At 37.9% G+C, this 23,524-nt stretch overlaps 1 protein-coding gene across 5 annotated transcripts in view; it reads right to left on the reverse strand.

Moving 5' to 3' along the window:
- Positions 1-21,688, reverse strand: part of LOC107550636 (protein FAM214A) — a 42,276-nt gene extending 20,588 nt beyond the window's left edge. For 4 of the 5 annotated variants that reach the window (XM_016231966.1, XM_016231967.1, XM_016231969.1 and 1 more), the window contains exon 1: positions 20,813-21,681. In XM_016231966.1, the coding sequence (XP_016087452.1) occupies positions 20,813-20,924 (112 nt within the window). In that variant the 5' untranslated portion in view covers positions 20,925-21,681. Of the gene's footprint in view, positions 1-20,812 lie in introns of all 5 variants that reach the window. The other variant, XM_016231971.1, reaches the window with a different exon arrangement.
- Between the last annotated feature and the right edge of the window lie 1,836 nt (positions 21,689-23,524).

Genomic DNA, 23,524 nt, shown 5'->3' on the forward strand with positions numbered 1-23,524 from the left:
TCAAAAACACACACCAGAACAAGTACACCGCACATTTTCTGCTGCCAGAGACAGATTCACAGGCAGCAGGTCACGATGCTCGCTGCAAGTCTCTGTGACATCCACAGCCAAGGTCTTTCATACACAAGTAGGGCATTCTAAATCGGGGTGACTTATCAGTTATCACTCATCAACAGAATGTCATGTGGACACAGGGATCACGACCTTTGCTCTGTCCTGTGTTGGGGGATGGTGTGTCACAAGTAACATGCTAAGGTAATTGTATTTTTAACAAAATAATGCATTTAATTATTTTTATTGGGATACACTAGTGGTCAAAAGTTTGGAATATTTATTTCTTACGTTTTTTTTTTTTTTAAAGAAGTGTCTCATGCTCATCAAGGCTACATTTATTTTGATGAAAAATACAGTAAAAACTATTATTGTGAAATATTATTACAAATTAAAACAACTATTTTCTATTGTAATATATTTTCAAATGTAATTTATTCCTGTGGTGTCACATGATCCTTCAGCAGTCATTCTGATTTAGTTCTCCATAATTGTTTTTATTATTGTTATTATTATTAAATCAATGTTGGAAATTCTTGCTGCTTAATATTTTTGTGGAACATTGAAAATATATTATTATCACAAGAATAAATTACATTTTAAAATATACTAAAACTGAAAGCAGTTATTTTAAATAATATTTCACAACATTATGGTTTTATTTTGGATCAAATAAATGCAGCCTTGGTGAGCATAAGAGACTTATTTCGATTATTTCAAACTTTTGACCGGTAGTGTATATAAAGTTATAATGTAACATACCCCAATACTGCCCCAGGTCCTTTAGAAAAAAAAAAGTGCACAAATATATACATAAATTTGCAAAGATTCATACATAAAAACAAAAACACACATGCACCCAAACATTGCCGCATAAACACACAGAGAGGTGAGAGGTGTTGGCTGGCACAGCTGGGTTTTGGGGGGTTACTTAAGAGTCTAAATTTGTCTTGTCAGGACACATTGGTTGGGGTGAAGTGTAGTTCACTGCCTGATTTGGTAACACACATGATCACACACACACACACACACACTCTAAAACAGCTCTATATGGAGAGTCAAGAGTCAAACAACTACACACACATGAAGCAGGACTAAAATGGATCTCAGAGTAGTTAGAGAAGGTACTGTGTAGTGCTGGGCGGTATACCGGTTCATACCGAATACCGGTGTTTATTTCTGTTATGATATGATTTTTTTAAATACCGCAATACCGGTGTATGTCGCTTAAACAACATTCGGAACGCGACACTGTTTGAAAGGGGTCCCTTTTCACTGTTGCACTGTGGTGAGGGAACAGCTGTATGTGTTACTAAGCGTGAAAGTTCCAAAACTGAAGCTGTAGAACTAATAGAACGTGATGACACAGAAGAACTCATCCACAATATCCACACTGACCGCCACAAATATCCACCGCCCCCTGCCATCATCTCCCGCGTCTCACACTCACGAGCGTGACTTTAGCACTAGATTTAGCAACTTTCAGACCCTTTTAGCGGCTTTTTTCCATAGAATATTCAATAAAAATACCGTGATATAAATTTTTGGTCATACCGCCCAGCACTAGTATTGTGATTTTCTTACTATGCTTTTCTCAATGGCAGTACCTTTGAAAGAGCATGAAATAGAATTTGCAATCTATTTGGCTTCCATAAAGTGATGTATTTGAGAGCAAAACAAGGTAGGAAAGTCATTTCAGAGAAGTCATTTCAATAAAATAAGTGTAAATGCCTCATTTACATCCTGGGACATTTAGGTCCATTCGTCTGGGAATTATAAAGCTTTGGTCTAGAACACAGTATCACATCAAACTCTGAGATTTGAGCATTTGGTCTTTGCAGCACATGGCATCTTCATTCTCTGAGGGATGTTGTTCTTAAAAAGCAGAACAGACCCATCATACAGATTTGTCTTTCTAAATGTCTCAGTGATGCAAGTGACTTTAGCCTAGGGCTAGACGATATGGCCAAAATTTATATCACAATATATTTCTTAATTTCGGTCGATACGAACACCCATAACAGATGTCTGTACCTACAAACTTATGAAAATTTAATTTGCCAAGTCTATGAATCCTCTTCCTATAAAACAATGAAATTTTTTTGAAAAAAAAACAGCACAGATAAATGAATGTTCACCTTTTATTTGTATTTAGTCTTCATACAAACAAGAAATGTGAAATCACTGTCAAATAAACATCTCAGACTCACCTAATTAATTATTAATATCTTTAACTTCAAACTATAGGTTAACATACCAGGCAAAAGTTTTTGAATAGTAAGATATTTTTTATGTTTTTTAAAGAATTCTCTTCTGCTCACCAAGCCTGCATTTATTTGATCCAAAATACAGCAAAAACAGCAACATTTTGAAATATTTTTACTATTTAAAATAACTGTTTTCTATTTGGAAATATTTAAAAATGTAATTTATTCCTGTGATTTCAAAGCTGAATTTTTAGCATCATTACTCCAGTCACATGATACTTCAGAAATAATTCTAATATTCTGACTTGCTGCACAAAAAAACATTTATTATTATGTTGAAAACAGCGTAGAATTTGTTCAGGTTTCTTTGATGAATATAAAGTTCAGAAGAACAGCATTTATCTGAAATAGAGAACTTTTGTAACATTATAAATGTCTTTATCACCACTTGATCAATTTAAAGCATCCTTGCTAAATAAAAGTATTAATTTCTATAATCCCCCCCTCCCCCCAAAAATTATTATTTTACTAACTTATTAATTTTAAGTTAAATTGTGCTTTGTTGGTATAATATCTGCTAGAATGTTAAAAATGTTCAGTGTTAAATATTTTTAAATTGTTGTTTTGTAATTGATTTTTTTTTTCTTTGAAAATCAAGACAAAACAGTAAAAAGCACATTTTGGCTTTTAATTTATGCAATGGTGCAAATAAAATTCGGTATTCGGCATTCGGCCCAGTGTTTAATTTTGTTTGGTTTCGACTTCGGCCAAGAATTTTAATTTCGGTGCATCCGTAGGATAAAGAGTATAAAAAGTGCTCAGAGTTGCTGCAGAAAAAAAAAAATTAAGCAACAACAAAAACATGTTGCTGGAGACGGGCTTATTATTGAAAATGCAAACTGATTGTCTGCCAGCAGGAGGCGCTTTGAGAGCGGTAGAACTAGCGGTTTCCCCAGTAATGGCTGTAATCAAAGCAGCTCCGCTCATGAATGCTTGGCCAAAATTTATATCACAATATATTTCTTAATTTCGGTCGATACGAACACCCATAACAGATGTCTGTACCTACAAACTTATGAAAATTTAATTTGCCAAGTCTATGAATCCTCTTCCTATAAAACAATGAAATTTTTTTGAAAAAAAAACAGCACAGATAAATGAATGTTCACCTTTTATTTGTATTTAGTCTTCATACAAACAAGAAATGTGAAATCACTGTCAAATAAACATCTCAGACTCACCTAATTAATTATTAATATCTTTAACTTCAAACTATAGGTTAACATACCAGGCAAAAGTTTTTGAATAGTAAGATATTTTTTATGTTTTTTAAAGAATTCTCTTCTGCTCACCAAGCCTGCATTTATTTGATCCAAAATACAGCAAAAACAGCAACATTTTGAAATATTTTTACTATTTAAAATAACTGTTTTCTATTTGGAAATATTTAAAAATGTAATTTATTCCTGTGATTTCAAAGCTGAATTTTTAGCATCATTACTCCAGTCACATGATACTTCAGAAATAATTCTAATATTCTGACTTGCTGCACAAAAAAACATTTATTATTATGTTGAAAACAGCGTAGAATTTGTTCAGGTTTCTTTGATGAATATAAAGTTCAGAAGAACAGCATTTATCTGAAATAGAGAACTTTTGTAACATTATAAATGTCTTTATCACCACTTGATCAATTTAAAGCATCCTTGCTAAATAAAAGTATTAATTTCTATAATCCCCCCCTCCCCCCAAAAATTATTATTTTACTAACTTATTAATTTTAAGTTAAATTGTGCTTTGTTGGTATAATATCTGCTAGAATGTTAAAAATGTTCAGTGTTAAATATTTTTAAATTGTTGTTTTGTAATTGATTTTTTTTTTCTTTGAAAATCAAGACAAAACAGTAAAAAGCACATTTTGGCTTTTAATTTATGCAATGGTGCAAATAAAATTCGGTATTCGGCATTCGGCCCAGTGTTTAATTTTGTTTGGTTTCGACTTCGGCCAAGAATTTTAATTTCGGTGCATCCGTAGGATAAAGAGTATAAAAAGTGCTCAGAGTTGCTGCAGAAAAAAAAAAATTAAGCAACAACAAAAACATGTTGCTGGAGACGGGCTTATTATTGAAAATGCAAACTGATTGTCTGCCAGCAGGAGGCGCTTTGAGAGCGGTAGAACTAGCGGTTTCCCCAGTAATGGCTGTAATCAAAGCAGCTCCGCTCATGAATGCTTCTTTATCAGATAAAATAAAAATGCCATTGAAACTTTTCTGAAGGTTCCCTTCAGAGATACATTCATATAAAACACCCGCGCCGCGTTTTGATTTTGAAATGTGCAGTGCTCATGTTTATTCAACAAAGTCAAACGCCACAAATAAATCAATGTATGGGAAACACTGGTAATGTATATCGAAATATCGGAAATGTGTTTAAAAATCATATCACCATTATTGAAAAAAATATATCGCGATTCATATTGATATTGAATTATTGTCCAGCCATACTTTAGCCAATACTGCATCTCTTGGCCAGAACAGAAGAACAGAGAAGAATCCATCATGTAGAGGGGAGAAAGGCAGGGAGGGGACAGGAGAAGAGGATGATGTCAGTTTGGTGTGAGTGGAGAACAGATGAGCAGTACTGCAGTGTGTGTCACCCATGGGAGACGTTAAAGGACGCTGGCACTGATCTGACTGGTACAAAGTGGCATTGCTTTAGACTTCACTGACCTTTAGTCATAAAATAACATTTTAAATGAAGTAATTTGTCTGAAGTCCATTGCTATTAAATGCTCTCAATGTACTCAGATGGGTAGTGAGACAGCGGGGGCCTTTTATGAGTCTGGATGCCAGGGTCTGATAGGCAATCAGGTTACACAAAAAACATTTCTTAAAAACCCACAGCTATGATGAAAAACTATGGCTGTACTTTTCAGCCTTACATAGCCATTTTTACTGTAATAGTACCATGAACAATGATGGTATGAAATAATGAACATATTGATGTGGAATTTACATTGTTGGGGCTGAATTGTCCATAGAAAGACTGTACAAAAACATATGATTGAGATTGTACTAACTGATATGAATTAGTCACTGTAACACAGTTCGTAGTCACAGGAACCGGCGAACATTCAAACAAAACTTTAATAATAAAATAAACACAAAACAGCGCGACAGCCCCTTGCGGACAACTGTCGCGCACAAACAGACATCAAACACAAACATGGGGGGGTACTCACGAGACTGCGCTCTACTCCCCCCGATCACGGTGGACGCGGCGTACCTGGGGGTATGGACAGACAGACGAGGCGAGAGAAAAGGAGACGGAAGGATGAGGAGAGACAGAGACGAGAGAGGGAAAAAAATAATAATAATCTTGTTCCGGTTCCTAGACACACTGCCGCTCGGCCCTCCACCAGCTGGGTAAACTCTTCCGCGATGCCTGGCGGCGGCACTGGATACCCCTCAGTGGACAGCCCGCCCGGTGGACGGCGATGGCTCCTCCGGGTTCGGGCAGCCGGCAGGAGTCCCCCGTTCCCTGCTCCTCCCCATCATGGCGGATGGCAGCAGGCTCCAGTCTCAGGCGCACGGCGGCAACTCCTCCGCTCCCTCACAGACGGCAGTCATCCCTCCACATCCCAGGCGGCCGGCAGCGAGTTCGTCCGTCCCCCCGGCAACTCACTCCAGCCCACCGCCTCGAGCGTCCATGGCGGCAGACTGCTCTGCCATGCTCGATGGCAGCGTGACCCTCCTTCCTCCCGGGTTTCGGCACCAATGTACCACAGTTCGTAGTCACGGGAAGGAGGAGGCGGGAACCGGCGAACATTCAACCAAAACTTTAATAATAAAGTAAACACAAAACAGCGAGACAGCCCCTCGCGGACGACTGTCGCGCACAAACAGAACCAAAACACAAAATAAAATCCAGGCCTGGTCCTCTCTCGTTACTCCTCCTTTTATCCTTCCGGAGCTCCTCCGTGGAACTCGAGACCGGTGAGTGGCGCAGGTGTCGCGCATTAGCATTTACTCCACCGGCCCCTCTCATCACAGTCACCAATTCGCCAAAACGTAAAATAGCTAAAAATCAAAGCTTCAATTTTAAAACAAGCCTATTTTGATTTTGGGTAACATGTTTTAGTGAGATATTGTGGTACATGTACAAAAATGTGGTGGCATCATGGTACATTTTGGCTGGTCCAGTAGGCAAATGACCAGACAGAAATGTAAAGAGAAAGAAAGACAAGATGGTAGACGGCAGGCAGACAGGTCAACTTCACTGGCTGATCTAAATGCATACCTATAATTACCTCCTATAACAGGCCATGAATAGAAGCCTACCACACCATGATGTACTTCACAGCAGAGAGACAAGAGCAGCTTTTTTTATAAACCCTAGTGAGCTGCCTTGCGGTCTACTGCCTACACACACAGCTAACGTCAAAGGCAGCATGAACCTCGTAAGTGACTGATTTGTAATTCTCTACATGGGCAGCAACTCTGTGTGCCACACAAATAGCACTCCTCACTTAAAACACACAGAAAACTCGACTCCTTACTGACTCCAAAAGAATTTTAGCATGTTGCTAAGCTAACAGTAAGATACACTTACCCAAAAAGGACAATTCTGTCATCATTTACTCACCCTTTCCACCATTTTCTTCTGTAGAAAACACAAAAAAAGTTATTTTGAAGCACGTTGGTAGCCAAACTGTTTTGGTGGCCACTGACTTCCATTTTATGGACAAAAATGCTTCAGACATTTCTCAAAATATCTTATATGTTCCACAGAGTAAAGAAGGTCATACAGTTCTGAAACTAAATGAGTGTGAGTAAATAATAACCAAAATTCCATTTTTGAATTATCTCTTTAATATTTGTATGCTCAGTGATTTTAAATGAAGAGTATCATACTATTGGCTTTGCAGAATGCTAACATAATAAAACTATCCCTTTAACTTAAACAGCACATTTTTACTTAGAACAATTTTGCATTGAATGAAATATATTTGTCTGTCAACTATTTTAGACAGATTTTTTTTTACTATACTCTTGCATTAGGGGACTACTGCTTTAGAATTTGTTCAAAATCTTAGAAGCTAAAAGAAATATGCTCTATGGATGATCCTAAATTACTGCAGGTAGGCAGTTTAATAGATTTTGGGACAGAGCTAGTGTGAGTGTGTTGTAATTATCAGGGCAGTTTTTCCCATGGGCTGCCATGGCGTCTTTGTTCTCTGTTGTAAATACAAAGAGACTTTATCCATTCAGCCTTCTGAACTCTCTCCATGACTGCTTTTCACCAATTCACCCTGTATGCCAAATCCTACACAAATATCAGAAGCCTGGCAACTATTTACTTGGCCTTATTTCTCACGGGAGGTGAAATGTTGTCTTTACTTCTGTTTTTGTCATTTGAATGATTGCTGTCTGCAACAAAGTTCCCGCCTTGTCCCACTTTTCTGTTGAGAAATCTGCAGTTAAGTCTTGTTTTTCTAGCAAACACTAAAAATCACCACGACACATGCATGAGGAACCTTTGCCCCTTAGATTCATCTCACTAAACTCACTAAACTGAGTTCAGCGGGGGCAGACTCCAAACTCACATAGCAACAAGCCCTGCACTGTGATTGGACGGTGGCTTCCTGCCAAGCCGTGAATACAGTTTCCTGTCTGTGGGCCAGAGAGTGTGAGAAAGCAAACACACACTCTGTTTTGGGAAGATGCAGAGGCTTTGTGTAGATGATTGCAACCCAACGGTTTCTCAATGTATACTTTGAGCACATATGTTAAACTCTTGGGTATGGGCTTGAGTGAATCGACGAAAAAGCTCCATAAACTCATACAAACATATCAAAACTCATGACTGCAAACATTAAGATTCATTGTGTACTTATAGTGAGCTGAAAACAATTTGTTCTCTAGCATAGCTATTTAACCTGAGCTTTTAATCATGTCTGCAAACAGTCATTGGGGGTGTTACATAAAGGGTTCTGAGGACCACATCATTTCATTTACATAATTGATTAATTTTGTGGATTAGAGAACAGCCGGTACACAAAGAACCCGAAGACTTCCACTTAGAGGTGATACAGAGGAAATCTTAAGAATATTAAAGGAATAGTTTACCCAAAAATGCCAATTCTGTCATAATTTACTCACCCTTGGGTTATTCTATAATCGTATGATTTTTTTTTTCTTTTTTGTAATACAAAAGGAGGTGTTTAACAAAATGTTTATACTGCCCTCTTTAATATAAATTAAAAGTATTCCCTTTGAAATTAAATTTCAATCAGTAAATTTCACAAAATAATTACAAAGAAATGGCAAGCAACACATTGAATTAAACATGAAAAACAATAGTATTTTCTTGTAAAACATACTTCAATAATCTTAGTTTTAAATGTTTTTTAGCCATGCCAAGCCATGTTTTTTTTACAGTGTACCGTCAAGTGCCAAATGGATAAAAAAGCAACAGAAAAGTTATCTAAAAGTAGCTGGTCCTTGACATTATATGGTATGAAGCAGAGTAAACATCACTCAAACCATTTCCTTTTGTGTTCTACGGAAGAAAGAGATTCATGCCATGAGGGTAAACAAATGATGACAATTTCTTTTTTGGGTGAACTATCCTTTTAAGGGACAGAAAAATGTAAGCACATGTAATGGCCTTTTGCCAGGGCTATAACGGTCTCCACAAAGGCAGGAATCTGAAAAACAATCCTTGGCCACAACATGTGATGGGTAACATGTAAAACACCATCTGACTACATTTGAACTATATTATATATTACACTGCTTTTATCTGTCTTCAGAGATTGACCTTGAGTCAATGAGGCCTGCTGTGGGGTTCATAGACACTTTCGTGAGAACTTGTTTATTCACTGAGAGTTTGAGTGGAATGTGTGACCCTGTCACGTGAAAAAGAATGAGGGATAGAGCAAAAACGTTAGGTGAGAAAAAGACACTGGAGACAAGAGTCACAGTCTGAGAGGGCTTGTGTGAGATACCACAATGAATCACGTCTTTCATGCACTGGGTATGTAACAGGATCAATCAACAACACACTTACTGGCAACAACAAAACCCAGACAAAAGAAAACACAAAAAGGCTGTGGGTATGAGGCAAAGAGTGCCTGGGGAGAATGACACAGACATCATTGTGTGATTGATAAATGCATGGGGAGTGATGGAACTGCTGAATTCAGTTGAGTCGTTGGGCTTAAGTAACCTAAACCCAAATAAGACAACACTAGATTTTGACATTTTCTAAACAGAATGTAAGTGGTGGTAGCCTGTGACAGCCAGGATGATCCTAAGCAGTTGCTAAGGTGCTCTAGGTGGTTGCTAGGTGGCTGCATGAGTCAAAAGAAAAAAGAAACTCACAAAAGAATCACATTCTGCTCCTTAAATATGGTTTGGATCTCTGCTTCATAGTTAGAAGGATAGAGCACCAAAAATGAAAATTCTGTCACCTTTTAGTCATGTAATTCCAAAACCCATGACTTCATTCATTTTCAGAACACAAATGAAGATATTTTTATAACGAAACCTGAGAGATTTCAGTCTCTCCACTGGGCGTCGATTCACCCCACATTCAAAAGATTGTAAAAACCATTGTAAAAGTAATCTATATGAATGTAATAAGTAATCTATAAGCTGTTCAGTGCAAGTCTTCTGAAGAGAAATCATTTCTTCACATGATGAAATGACAGGCTTTAAATTCAAATATGGTATAAAGCACTTCAAATACGGTAAACAGAAGCTCAACTTTGTATGCATACAATGTGTATGTATACAAAACTCATCGGTTCTCATGCGTCAAGCAAGCACATTTGAGCTTCCATTTACCATATTTTATGTGGTTTATATGTGTGTTGATTAATGTTCAGGGCTAGCAAAATCACTAGCCCGACATCCCAGGGCAATTGTGTTTTCCAGTCGGGCTACCAAAATGTATCACTGCCCTGCCTGACGGGCTATCTTGAATAATGAAATAAAAACCTTTCCTTAATTCGCGTTGTTCACTCGCTTGTAGGGGTGAAACGGATCATAGTTTATCATTTACACGTGTTTCTAAGTCTTACCAATTTAAACATTCAAGCGTTTTAAACCATTCATGTGCATGAAGAATTCAGTTCGGTGATCGCGCGCACACGCTCAAAGCACGCACATACAGAGCGGTGTTTCAGGCAGAGCACGAACACAGAATTGATTCCTCTTTCGCTTGAACGGACACATACAGGCAAAATGATCTCAAAATAACTATATCGGCAAGTATTTTCATGTCTTAAAGGGGTCATATGATGCGATTTCAATTTTTCCTTTCACTTTGGAGTGTTACAAGCTCTTGGTGCATAAAGAAGATCTGTAAAGTTGCAAAGACTAAAGTCTCAAATCCAAAGAGATATTCTTTATAAAAGTTAACCACGCCTACCTAAAACGGCTCGTTCTAACACGCCCCCACATGTCTACATCACGATGTGGGAAGATTTGCATAACGCCGCACAAATGTTCACGCAAAGAAAGGCGGCGTAACTTTTATTCTTGCTGTAGTATTGTTGTTGCCACCGCCGCCATGTCGTGAAGGCACTGTGTTTCGTTGTGAAAGCCAAACTGCTTTGTTTGGTCTTCCAAAAGAGGACGATATCCGCTTTGTCATGCCTAGAGCTGATCCATGCTGGTCGCTGAGGAAATACATCAACTTCGCTGTGGATCGCCTTTCACCGTGGACGAAGCGGGGTCGTCACATGTGGTTGCACATTGTGCTCCTTCGCCGAATCTGCCGGCCGCGCCGTTCTCAAGCCCACCCGCCTCTGCTCACTCAAGCCGGCCTCCACATACTCTAGGCCACTGCTCACTCTAGGCCTCCGGCCTCCGCTCTCTCAAGGCCGCGGTGTGTGACGCTGTTTCGTTGTGAAAGCGAAACTACTTTGTTTGGCCTTCCAAAAGAGGACACGACTAGATGCAACACGTAAAAAGACAGTATAAGTAATTATAATCCGTAATTATGTCCCCACTGGATGCAATAAATGCCTCGTTTATAATGGGTTTTAATGTTTTTGTCTAATCGCTCCGACAGGGCATCACAATATGGTAAGGGGTGTAACATTTCCGTCACACGCTTGATGTATTTGGCCAATCACAACGCACTGGATAGCTGGCCAATCAGAGCACACCTCACTTTTCAGAGCTTTGTAAAAATCGACGCTTTCAGAAAGGCGGAGCATAGAGGAGAAACAATAATTTACAGTATGTGGGAAATAATGTGTTTTTTGAACCTTAAACCCCATAAACACATTTCACTACACCAAATACACAAAATAATGTTATTTTTAGCAGCATCATATGACTCCTTTAAATGAACGTAAACAATGGAGAAAGAAATCGCACGTGCATCATTATATTGGATCCGTGCATTCGGTCTTAAAGGGGCAGCAGCCTATAAATACCTGCAGTTGTCTTTGCAAAGGGTCAGTTGTATTGGTTATACCAATGGTCATTACTATTACTTTCCCCACCCTAGGAAACATATGAAGCCTCTTTAGAGGGCTTAAAGATCCTGTTTAATCTGAACTGTACAGCAGGGACCCTACAACACAGGTGAAGCCCTGGAGTTTTGCAGGTCAAACATGCCTCAAATCAGACTGAGCTCAAAAAAGGACCAAATTCCTAAACTCAACCCTCAAACTGCCTGCAGGACCCATCAGCCACCTGTCTGCTTACACTGAGCTTTACAGCAGATCACACACACCTGTCCTCAGACACACATATGCTTCCAGCAGCGTTGAAAAACTTGGTGAAAACCAGAAGCCTGTTTCACCAACATAGTGACAACTGAACTATGACCCTATAAAACAACATTAATAGGAAATCAAAACAAACTGGTAAAGATCAGTTTTAAAACTTGGTCAAAACTGGACTTTAAAAGGTCTTGGCTTTAAAGTCAACATGAAATGGCATTTGACCTATTTTACTTAGGTAACGTAATAGAAACAGGATATTCAAATGAAAAAAAGTGCAGGGTGGGGGTTTGTTTTATCCATTGGGAACTGACTGGATCATGGAAAGTTTCTACTTTTGAGAAAGCATCTCAAAATATCCCAATGACAGTGTTTAAAACAAAAAGAAAAAAAAAAAAGATTTGTCATTATAGCAATTCTTAGGAAATGCACAAAAGAATCATTCACAATACCAGGAACATGTATCAAGGAAGTAAATATATTCAATTCTGATTTCATGTCGACTTAGGAAGACGAGTAGTGAAGGACTTAACTTAACTAAACCAGTACATCAAATAATTAACAACCTATCTAATATTAAAGCCACAAAGCGCTGGGGCGGACATCTTATTTGAGCCAAAAACAGAAACTACAATCAAAACTATTGGCTAAAACATGTCCACATTTATGCTTTGTGTTGAAACATCCTGCCATAACTTGGCACGCTTAAAGCGATCCATTGTCACAAGGGAGCATGTGTATATTTTCCACAGCACTTGATCAGCTGATTGGAGTGAGTTTGTGTGTCACTGAGTATTTGAGATGCGGACAAACCAGGCCACCAGTGCAACTGATCCTTGTCGTCAATTGCAACAGACGAAATGTAAACACTGTGACTGTGGACAGAGCTGTGCAGTTCTGCTTACATTTACATTAACATTTAGTCATTTAGCAGACGCTTTTATCCAAAGCGACTTACAAATGAGGACAATGGAAGCAATTAAAATAAACTAAAGAGCAATGTTATGCAAGTGCTATGACAAGTCTCAGTTAGCCTAAAGCAGTACAAGTTTGCAAGGGTATATGGAATAACATGAGGTTCAGTAAATAATTACAGAATAAGTATTTCTGGGTGAACGACTTCTTTACCGAATGTTGCAAGAGGTTGCTATTAACACAGTGTAGCCTATAACATTAGAAAAAAATTACATTGAATTAAACATTAAAATACAATTCTCACCTGCTTGTACAATGGTTTGCAGTACTGACTTGCAGAGGATGATCATTTGTTGGTAATTTGAGAAAGAGGGGACAGATTTACCCTCAGGCCCACAGTATGAGAGAAAAACAGCCAAGACAGTAAACCAAATGTGTGACAGTGATAATGAGGGATCACAACCTGTGTTCAGTGACAGGACATATTTAGAGGTTTATATTTACAACAACAAACTCAGCATAATCCTCCACTGAATCTCAGAACGGAAAAAAACATGCTGTAACTTTAACACCTCAAAACATCCTCAAACCTTTGACGACAGGCCCATTTAAATAAGATGCAGATTATTGGTGTCAAGATTAAAAACCATGCTAATATCATGATACTTTGTCCAAACATCATAGCAATACCATGGTACTTCTTTGTTCTTTTCTGAAGAGGAATTTAGATTTCTGCTACAACGCTCAACCACATGCATTCTCCTAAATGATCCAAGCCTTCATCTGAGATAAAAGCTTATTGATTGATGAAACCATATATTAATGTTACCACAAAGAAATAGATTTCTGCCGTAGAGTAGGAGCCAATTAATTGAAACCGCACTTATGTAATGTATTCCAATATGGGTCACCAATCATCAGAGAAATCGAGTGTGAAAAAAACAATATGATACAGGGTGTTACACAACTTGCCTTCGCATGCATCTGTCCTCGCCGTTCTTTAAAGATAACCCATAATTCCACCTCTGCATGCATCCCAGAATTCCCAGCACATGAGAAAAATATAATTGTCCCTATCTAGTACAGTTGTGCAGAGAAGCTTACCGTTTAGAGACACCATAATTAATACTGTAGTAGTAAAGTATGAGCGTGTTATTATCTAATCCAGCAGATCTAAGGCAATGTTTTAAACTCACAAGAGCTCATCACAGATGAATTTCAGGATGCCTTAAAGACAACCTCACACTTTCTCTTAATATGCTCCCCTCCTTTGCTTCACGCCAGCTTATTTCAAATGAGAGCCACAGAGGCACAGCAGACGGTGGAAAATCTCATCGTAAACCAGAGGTTTACCAAAAAGTGCTCACTGAGCTGAAAAATTAACATTAAACTGATTCTCTGCACAGCTTTTCAAAATACTGCTTAATTTAAATGCAGATGACATGAAGGATTTGCCATGTTTTTCAGGTTAGTAAAAGGTTGAGAGCTTTTAAGGACCCCTGAAAGCAAACTTGAAAAGTTTTTTGTGGCGTTTAATCCATGTCTGTTATATATCATCTATATGCTTATGTAGTCCTAAAAGTTAACAAATAAACTTTTGGCAGATATATGCATGCTAAATTTGCAGTATTTTCCCAAAATGAACAAAAAATATTAATTATCCTGTTTGATTGGTTGTATATAAGTTTTTGACCAACCAAATGATCTCTTGAATGACAATGTCCCTCCCATGAATTCCTGCCTTTAAAGGGGTCATATGATGTTGCTAAAAAGAACATTATTTTGTGTATTTGGTGTAATGAAATGTGTTTATGCGGTTTAAGGTAAAAAAAAACACATTATTCTCCACATACTGTCCATTATTGTTTTTCCTCTATGCCCTGCCTTTCTGCAACGCATCGATTTTTACAAAGCTCATCGGTCTGAAAAGCGAGGTGTGCGCTGATTGGCCAGCTATCCAGTGCGTTGTGATTGGCTGAATACCTCAAGCGTGCGACGGAAATGTTATGCCCCTTACCATACTGTGATGCTGTGTCCCAGCCGGAGCGACGAGACAAAAACATTAAAACCCATTATAAATGAGGCATTTGTTGCGTCCAGTGGGGACATAATTACGGATTATAATGAATTATACTGTCTTTTTACGCGTTGCATCGCGCCGCGTAAACATAAATCCATGTCTGCATTTGTGATCGGAGAAATGACAAACAACAAGCGCTACTCTACATTGCTCAAAACTCGCGTTTGAATCGTCAGTGGCAAATTCTTTATATATAAAAAAAAAACATACTTACAGTCTGTGAGTCAGAACAGCCGGCATTGTAGTCTACTCTCCCAGGATCAGGAAACAGTCCTCCATAAAATGTGCTGCACACATCTGAATATTTGGGTTGAACTGTTCTGGAACAGTGTTGTAAATACAACTTAAACCACTGATTTCTAGTCGTGTCCTCTTTTGGAAGACCAAAGTCGTTTCGCTTTCACAACGAAACACAGCGTCACACACGGCGGCCTTGAGTGAGCGGCGGCGGGCGGGCTTGAGAGCGGCACTGCCAGCGGATTCGACGAGCGAGCAGCCGGCGGGCTTGCGGCAACCACATGTGACGACCCCGGGCTGAGCTCCGCTTCGTCCACGGTGAAAGCCGTTCCAGCGATCCACAGCTCGAAGTTGATGTATTTCCTCAGCGACCAGCACGGATCAGCTCTTGACTCTTTTAACTTTTAGAAAGAATATCTGGATATATTGGATTTGAGACTTTAGTCTTTGCAACTTGACAGATCTTCTTTATGCACCAAGAGCTTGTAACACTATCATGCAGATTTATGTTACAAACTTATAGAATTGTACAGTAAGAAAGTTATTTCCTTTAACCAGGAAATTAACGTTCTTAGAATTGACAAGACGGTTGACCCTGAGTGGTCAGCTAAATATCTACAGTGGATCTAAAATATTAATAATTAATCATAATTAGTTATGGTTAATTATTCATATTTCCCCATGAGCTAAATTCGCTACACACTTCAAAGGAAAAAATTGAAATCGCATCATATGACCCCTTTAAATAGTAACAGCAAGTAACAAATAATAGTTAGGAGTTGGACTGTAATATAAGGTTTAAAAAAATACAAATTTCTTTTTTATTTGGAAATACATAACCAAAGAAAGAAAACTGCACTTGTAAAAACATTTAATAGTGTCTTTAAATGTATTCATGTACTGTGTTGGGGTTATCGTAAACCCATCACGGTTTTATTTTTTTAAATATTTATAAAAAAAATTTAATGATATTAAAATTCTGGCCAAATACAGATAAGTTAAATCCTAAATCTATCATTTAAAAGTTATCATTTAAAAACTAAATCAATAATTTAAAAGCTACATGTGAATTTAACCATCACAACTTTATAATCTACAGCATGAAAATGTATATTCATTATAAGATTTGCTAAAGATTACATTTAACAGTATCATTGAATTATTGAATTATTGGTGCTTTTAAAGCCTGGCTGCGATAAACAGCACTACAAAAGACGCCTGTTTATCTGTAGTATTAGCATTAGATGATGGCAAATGCCATTTAAAAGTAAAAACAGAAGAAAATAGCAAGCTCAATTATATATACATGACTGGCCGATGATCAATAATTTCTCATGCATGCATCCATATTTTTTTATTTGGACTGCAACTGAAACTGCAGCAAATACACAAAAATGACACAACGTGTCGAACAGAAAGTCAATTTGTGTAATCAGTCTTTTTTTTTTTTTATTTTTAGATTTTATGTTTGTTTGGAAAACATGCTTCTTCACTATGTACACTGTGAATGCAGAAAGAAATAATAAAAAAAGGAAATTCTGGGATATATAAAATACTGGTTCAATATTGCGTGCAAAAGAATCACAGTATATGATCATATCAGCACTGCTAGACAGTTACTAGGAAGTGTGACGGGCCCAACATTTCATGTTCTCAAAATCGATGTGATTCATGACAGAACTAAAAAAAAATGCAAAAAACAAAATGCCATTGCAAATGCAAATGAGATGCCACTTCTTTTATTTGCATAGCTGCTCTTCTGTCCATACAGGTCCTACTAGCTGAGTTATTAGCTCAGTCGAGATGCTCAGGTGTGGTCAGGTTGTGTTTACGTATACAGCTTGTACACAATCCAAAAATAGAATTGCCCACAGTGAGTGTTTGCATCAACAGAGAGAAAAGCTACAGGTCCAGATGGCCCCCTCACTTCATGCTGGGTCTTCTGTGTGTGCAGCTATTTGAGTGAGAATGCTGGTCTAGAAACAGTTTGTCCTTTCCTGAACCTGCCCTTCATGTGGTCAGAGTGAGCTGAACCGAGCCACAGTGGTCTTCACTAAAGATCACAGCCACACAGGAACTGATGTCATCACGCTTGCCTGCCCCCCAGCTGAAAGAGCAAATGGTCATATGAAAGAGAGATTACGTAAGTCTGCTGACTGCTTCCACATTTCAAGGACTGATATTGTGGAGAACAGTACAATACGTCTTACTTTGGTGAATCTTACAAAAACTCGGATGTTCGAATCATATTCAAACCTCGGATGTTCAAATCATATAATGAGCGATATTTATATTTTGCTAAAAGAAAAAGCTTCATTAGGATATATATATATATATATATATATATTGCTGTAACAGTATTTAAATTACAATTGCACAATGAATTTACTGCAATGCAAAATAAATAAACAAATAGTCAAGTACTTGATCATCATAGAACCATTTATTGTACTGCCTTTAATTGACGCTAATTTTGATTTTTTTTTTAATATTGCATAGTGTGCAAAAAAAATCTATTCATTTTCTCCAGGGTAATTTTTAACAATAACTTCAAAAACATTAAAGACTTGCCTGTTGTGAGCTCCAGGTTTGTTAATTGATGGTATATGCTTTTAGTCGTCAGTTCACATTATTTCAACTTATTTTTTAAAGAATTGTGTTTAACAGCAGAATTTCTGGTGAAAAACTACATTACCCATGATGCTGTGAAGAAAATTCCACCAATCAGAGAGTCAAGGCCAGCAAATTCTAAGAGCTTGGCAGGGAACTCCTCTTACAAAGTGTGGTAAATTAAGTAAATCGAGCTGGCCTTGATATGCTCTCAAAATAACTAAATGTTTGTATACATATGCATATTTTGCACCAAACAAAACATATTGTTTATATACAACAAACTTCAATTAAAAATGTTAACATTTTTAATTAGATTGTCATTTGCAATATTTCATGGGAATTCCTCATAAAAGCCATTCAGTTCGCAGTCTTGTATTTTTGTTAGGGATGCACCGATATGAAAATTTTGGCCGATACCGAAGAAAAAATGAGCATTTATCGGCCGATACCGATATGGTGGCCGATATATCGTGCATCCCTAATTTTTGTATTTTTTTTGCTTCAAATTAAAATTTGAAATGTTGTGATTCACCATGTAGCTGGTTATGCCTAGTTCACACTACAGGATTTTAAGCCCGATTTGTAAGTTAACGAGCTCGCCGACAGGTAGGGCTGTGATCGGGGGAAAATCAGTGGGTGATCAGCGCTCGGCAATCTTTATGTGTGAACTACACAATGACACATCAAAGAGGTTCGCTGATGCGTTGCCGACGGCAAACAAATATCTAGCATGCCAAATATCTGGACCGGTCGGCCGACTCGACTTCACGTGGTGTCAGGTGTCGTGACGAGCTACAGCCAATGAGAGAGCAAGGCACGGGTTGAGGTCACCAGAAGAAAAACAACAGCAGCAACATGGCTTAAAGAAACGTTTGGACACAATAAATGGAGCAAAATTTTACAGCGCTAATTTCTTCCCAACATCCATCTTCAAACAAGCGCACACATGCAGAGAGAGAGAGAGGGGCGCGATTCAGACACCGCGTGATTCCTCTTTCACATACACACAAAGTTATATTAAAATATCTGTTTTGGCAAGTATTCTAGTGTAAACAGTCAGTTATGTCTTAAGTGAACGTAAACAGCTGAGAAAGAAACCGGATGTGTGTCAGTATTAGGTCCGTGCATTTGGTCTTAAAGAGACAGCAGCCAATGAATACGTGTTTCTGTCTGCGAATCAAATAACACCACAGCTTTAACAACAATTAATCTGTATTTAACTTGTGCAGTGAGCACTTTTGTGTTATTTTACACTTAATTATTACATTTCTGCACCCGAATACTGATATTTGTAACTGTGTTTCGTTGTATGCATATATGCTTGTAATTTGTGTAATTGTTCTTATTTTATTACTAACTTTATTAGTTAAGCTAGTGGTTTTTGCTGTGGTATAGAAGTACTTAAAGTTTTTTTTTTTTTTGCTGATCCGAAAAATAATCAGATCCGTGACTCAAAATCTGTATTTGATCCGAACCGTGAGTTTTGTGATCCGCTGCACCACTATAGCTGGTTGGTTTGTTGTATGGCTTATAATGCTTATAATGACTTTTTAAAAATCATTAAGCAAAAAATGAATGGGGAAAAATACTTCTGGAAACAATGCCATGGAAAAAGTGGGCAGGCACTGTTGCACTAATGGTAGCCCAGCCCCAAACTCATGCCATTGGTTGAGCCAATGTTGCCATGTCGTGCTGCTCAAACCAACAGATTTCAATTTTGTTTGGTGCAAAAATTAATTATATTTTCAAAATCAAATAATGTCACAATTTATAACATAATGGTTCTTCTTTTCTTTATGCAAAATATAATGTCTTTTTTTTTGTATAATGTCTTTTGATTTTTGGTTAGAATGTGACTTGGACAAGTTTTCTAAATGTAGATTTGTGGTGTATCCTTTGGCTACAAGTGAATCTGCCTATAAGCTTTTTTAAATAGCCTGCTGCTCTAACAAACTATGGATGCAAGTTCCACTGAACGTCTATTGGTAACGACGGAACCTGCAACCATAGTTGCTTTCGGGAAACGGACCCCTGGTTGGTCATAATCTAAGCCCTGGTAAGGCAAAACAAAGACACAAACAATGTGCAAAAATGCAACCATTAACACACCTAATTTCCCACTGCATGGGGTTTATACACACATCCCAGCACCGCCCAGCTCTGGGGAAACTCTGTGTCATAACCAACAGCTGTTCGACTTCAAGGCAAGACACTTCGAACTATTCCAGCTGACTGCAGCAGGCCTACCCAAACATGTCTTCAGCCTGTCCAAACATGTTAGCTGAGAACCAAATGTACAGCGGTTAGATGGTCTATCATCTAGACATAGTAGCTATCTTAAAATGTGCAGTTACATTTCAAAAATGTGGTCACTAGTGTAACGCTTGCCACTTTTCAGCTGTTCATTCCTGAGATATTTCTCCCAAAACAAGCCTGTACCCAACAAAAACAAGCCCATATCCAAATGAAAAATATAGAAAACCAAAACACACATGTACACAAATCTGTAACCAACATAAACCCAAATACTCAACAAAAACAAACATGCACCTAAAAAAACAAAAAAAACAATACCCAACAAAAACAAACGGTTCTTACCAAAACAAACCTACATGCAACAAAAATAATTCTGTTAATAATCCTCCTAAAAAACATCATCAACGTGTAACGTAAATTAACGTGTAATGTGCACGTTACACCGAGTGCATTGCGTTACAATAACTGTAGTGAGTACAGGGCACGCTTTTTTTATTTAATTGAGTGGACAATTCTAAATAGTGTTAAGGGTAGTGTGTGTCAGCGGGGGGAAAAAACACAACATACAGCACACACACACACAGCTATCATCTGAAAATTATAAAAGCACATGCATGAAACAATGAAACAAACACGCTGCAGCGCCGTGACGTCACGAGCCACAGACCACATACAATCACGCATTTAATTATTATTTTTTTATTATTGTACCTCTGTCAGGTTTCATCTTGGTCACAGACACCGTGATCCCCTCCAGGATGCCTGCGGTCCGTCTTCCGTCTTCAGATCTCGGTTTAGACTTTAAAACTCGTCCCTTAGACATCGGTTAGCTATCGACCTGGCATTCAGCCATTCGGATATTAATGATCTGAGCTGTAAGATCAATCGTAGATCTATACGCCACTGTATGTGAAAGTCCAGCGGTCTGATGAACTAGTCCATCAAAACACCAGCGTTCAACCGAAATAAACATGCAATGATCATCTCTCGTCTCGATCTAGCTAAATATCCCAGACCTCCGCTGCATTGCCGATGCCAAACGAGCTCCAGTGCCAACACACCAGTCTCTCAAGTGCCACTGATCTGCTCAAATTAAAGCCACATGAGACGCATCGGTATCCCCTGGATCTTCATCACCAACTCTACGGACAGGCAGATCAGACACTACCAAAGAACCACCAACACCATCTCCTCCAGACTGGAGAAATGTTATGTGGCTGTGATGAGTCTGAGTTCAGCCAACAAGAAGTGGCTCATAGCTCTAAACCCCCTTGTCGACCACTTGAACATAAACCCTCCCCATAAAAACAACCCTGGTGACGGAAGGACTAAATGAACTAGTTCAGCAAACTAGCTAAATGAAGCGACTGCCAAAACCCAACGATGACAAACCCCAAACCGAGGTATTCGAGCTGTCTAAACGATATCTCGGAGATTAAATGATCAGTAGGGACAAAGCTCATATTCTCTCTCTCTTTCTGCTTGTCAAAACAAATGCAGGAGGACAGCGTCATGTGTCCCAACAACAGCTCGTCCCGCCCCTAGGCTGCACGTCACTTCCGCCCCGCGGCACTGGCTTGAACTCGTTACCGCGGCAACGCGTGAACGTAACCCACTTATCTTAAAGGGATAGTTCACCCCAAAATGAAAATTCTGTCATCATTTACTCACCCTCATGTCGTTCCAAACCTGTATGAGTTGCTTTCTTATGTTGAACACAAAAGAAGCTATTTTGAAGATTGCTGGTAATCAAACAGTTGGTGGTTGCCATTGACTTCCATAGTAGGAAAAAAAAAATACTGTGGAAGTCAATGGCAACCACCAACTGTTTGATTACCAGCAATCTTCAAAATAGCTTCTTTTGTGTTCAACATAAGAAAGCAACTCATACAGGTTTGGAACGACATGAGGGTGAGTAAATGATGACAGAATTTTTACTTTGGGGTGAACTATCCCTTTAACGCAGTCTTTTAGCATTATGAAGTCTAAGGTGGTCCTTTTTTCACCCATTAAATGTGTGAGTGGAATTAAAACGTTTTAAAGGGGTCATATGATGCGATTTCAATTTTTCATTTCTCTTTGGAGTGTTACAAGCTCTTGGTGCATAAAGAAGATCTGTAAAGTTGCAAAGACTAAAGTCTCAAATCCAAAGAGACATTCTTTATAAAAGTTAACCACGCCTACCTAAAACGGCTCGTTCTAGCATGCCCCCAAATATATACGTCGCTCTGTGGGAAGATTTGCATAACTCTGCCCAAATGTTCATGCAAAGAAAGAAGGCGTAACTTTTATTCTCACTGTAGTTTTGTTGTTGCCGCTGCCGCCATGTCCTGAAGATGCTGTTTGCTTCGTTGTAAAAGCGAAACGACTTTGTTTGGTCTTCCAAAAGAGGACACGACTAGAAATCAGTGGTTAAGTTGTATTTACAACACTGTTCCAGAACACTTCAACCCAAATATTCAGATGTGTGCTGCACATTTTATGGAGGACTACTTAACTTTAACTTTAAAATTTACTTAAAAGCCAATCATTTGTTTTACATAAACATTTTGTTAACACAAATAGTATAAAGTTTCAGTATGTTTTTTTTTTTTTGAAAAAAGTATTTTTGTCTTGTTCGCCAGTACAATATCTAAACATCTTATTAAAACAAGATACAGTTATTTAGGAAGTAAAAAATTTTTTTTTGCAGAATAATAATATAATTCGATTTCAACTGCGAGTTGTCTCCACTAACTTCTTTGTGTATTTTTACAATTTACATGTAACACTTTAACAAACATTATATAATGCTTAACAGATCATTAGTTAATATATATTTACATAGCTAGAAATATGAGATAATGTTCTTGTTAATGTTTACTAATGAATTTACTAAACATTACCTAATTATGAAAATATGATTATTTTATGTAAATTGAAATGCTTACAGATGTCAGTAAGCTTTCAGTTCATATGATCTTCGTTTGTTGCTCTTTGTTTGTTGTGTAGACCTCTATTTATACATCTTAACAAATAATCTATTCATTATTTGTTCATGTTTTTGCAGTACCCAATCTAAAGTGGAAACTGCTCATCATTTCTAAATGTTTCTAAATGTTTACTAATCATTAATACTGTTATGGGCAGTTATCTCAATGGCAAAAATTGTCCAGAAAGACCTGAATTTACCCTATATACACATCTGTACTAATCATCTATTAATCATTTGTTCATGTTTTTGCAGTAGCCAATCTAAAGTTGAAACTATTGATCATTTGTAAATGTTGTTTATAAACAATTACTAATGATTTAGTATCTTTATGGGCTTTGAACTTTTAGCTAACGTAACAAGGTTTGTGTAAAGGGTGGCTGGTTACGTTTAGCTAAATGCTTGCTAAAGAGATTGTAATTTTGGTACAAAAAATGTGTTTATTGCCTCGA

The sequence above is a fragment of the Sinocyclocheilus grahami genome, unplaced genomic scaffold (genome assembly GCF_001515645.1).
Source record: "Sinocyclocheilus grahami isolate Dianchi unplaced genomic scaffold, SAMN03320097.WGS_v1.1 scaffold403.1, whole genome shotgun sequence".
Classification (NCBI taxonomy): Eukaryota; Metazoa; Chordata; class Actinopteri; order Cypriniformes; family Cyprinidae; genus Sinocyclocheilus; species Sinocyclocheilus grahami.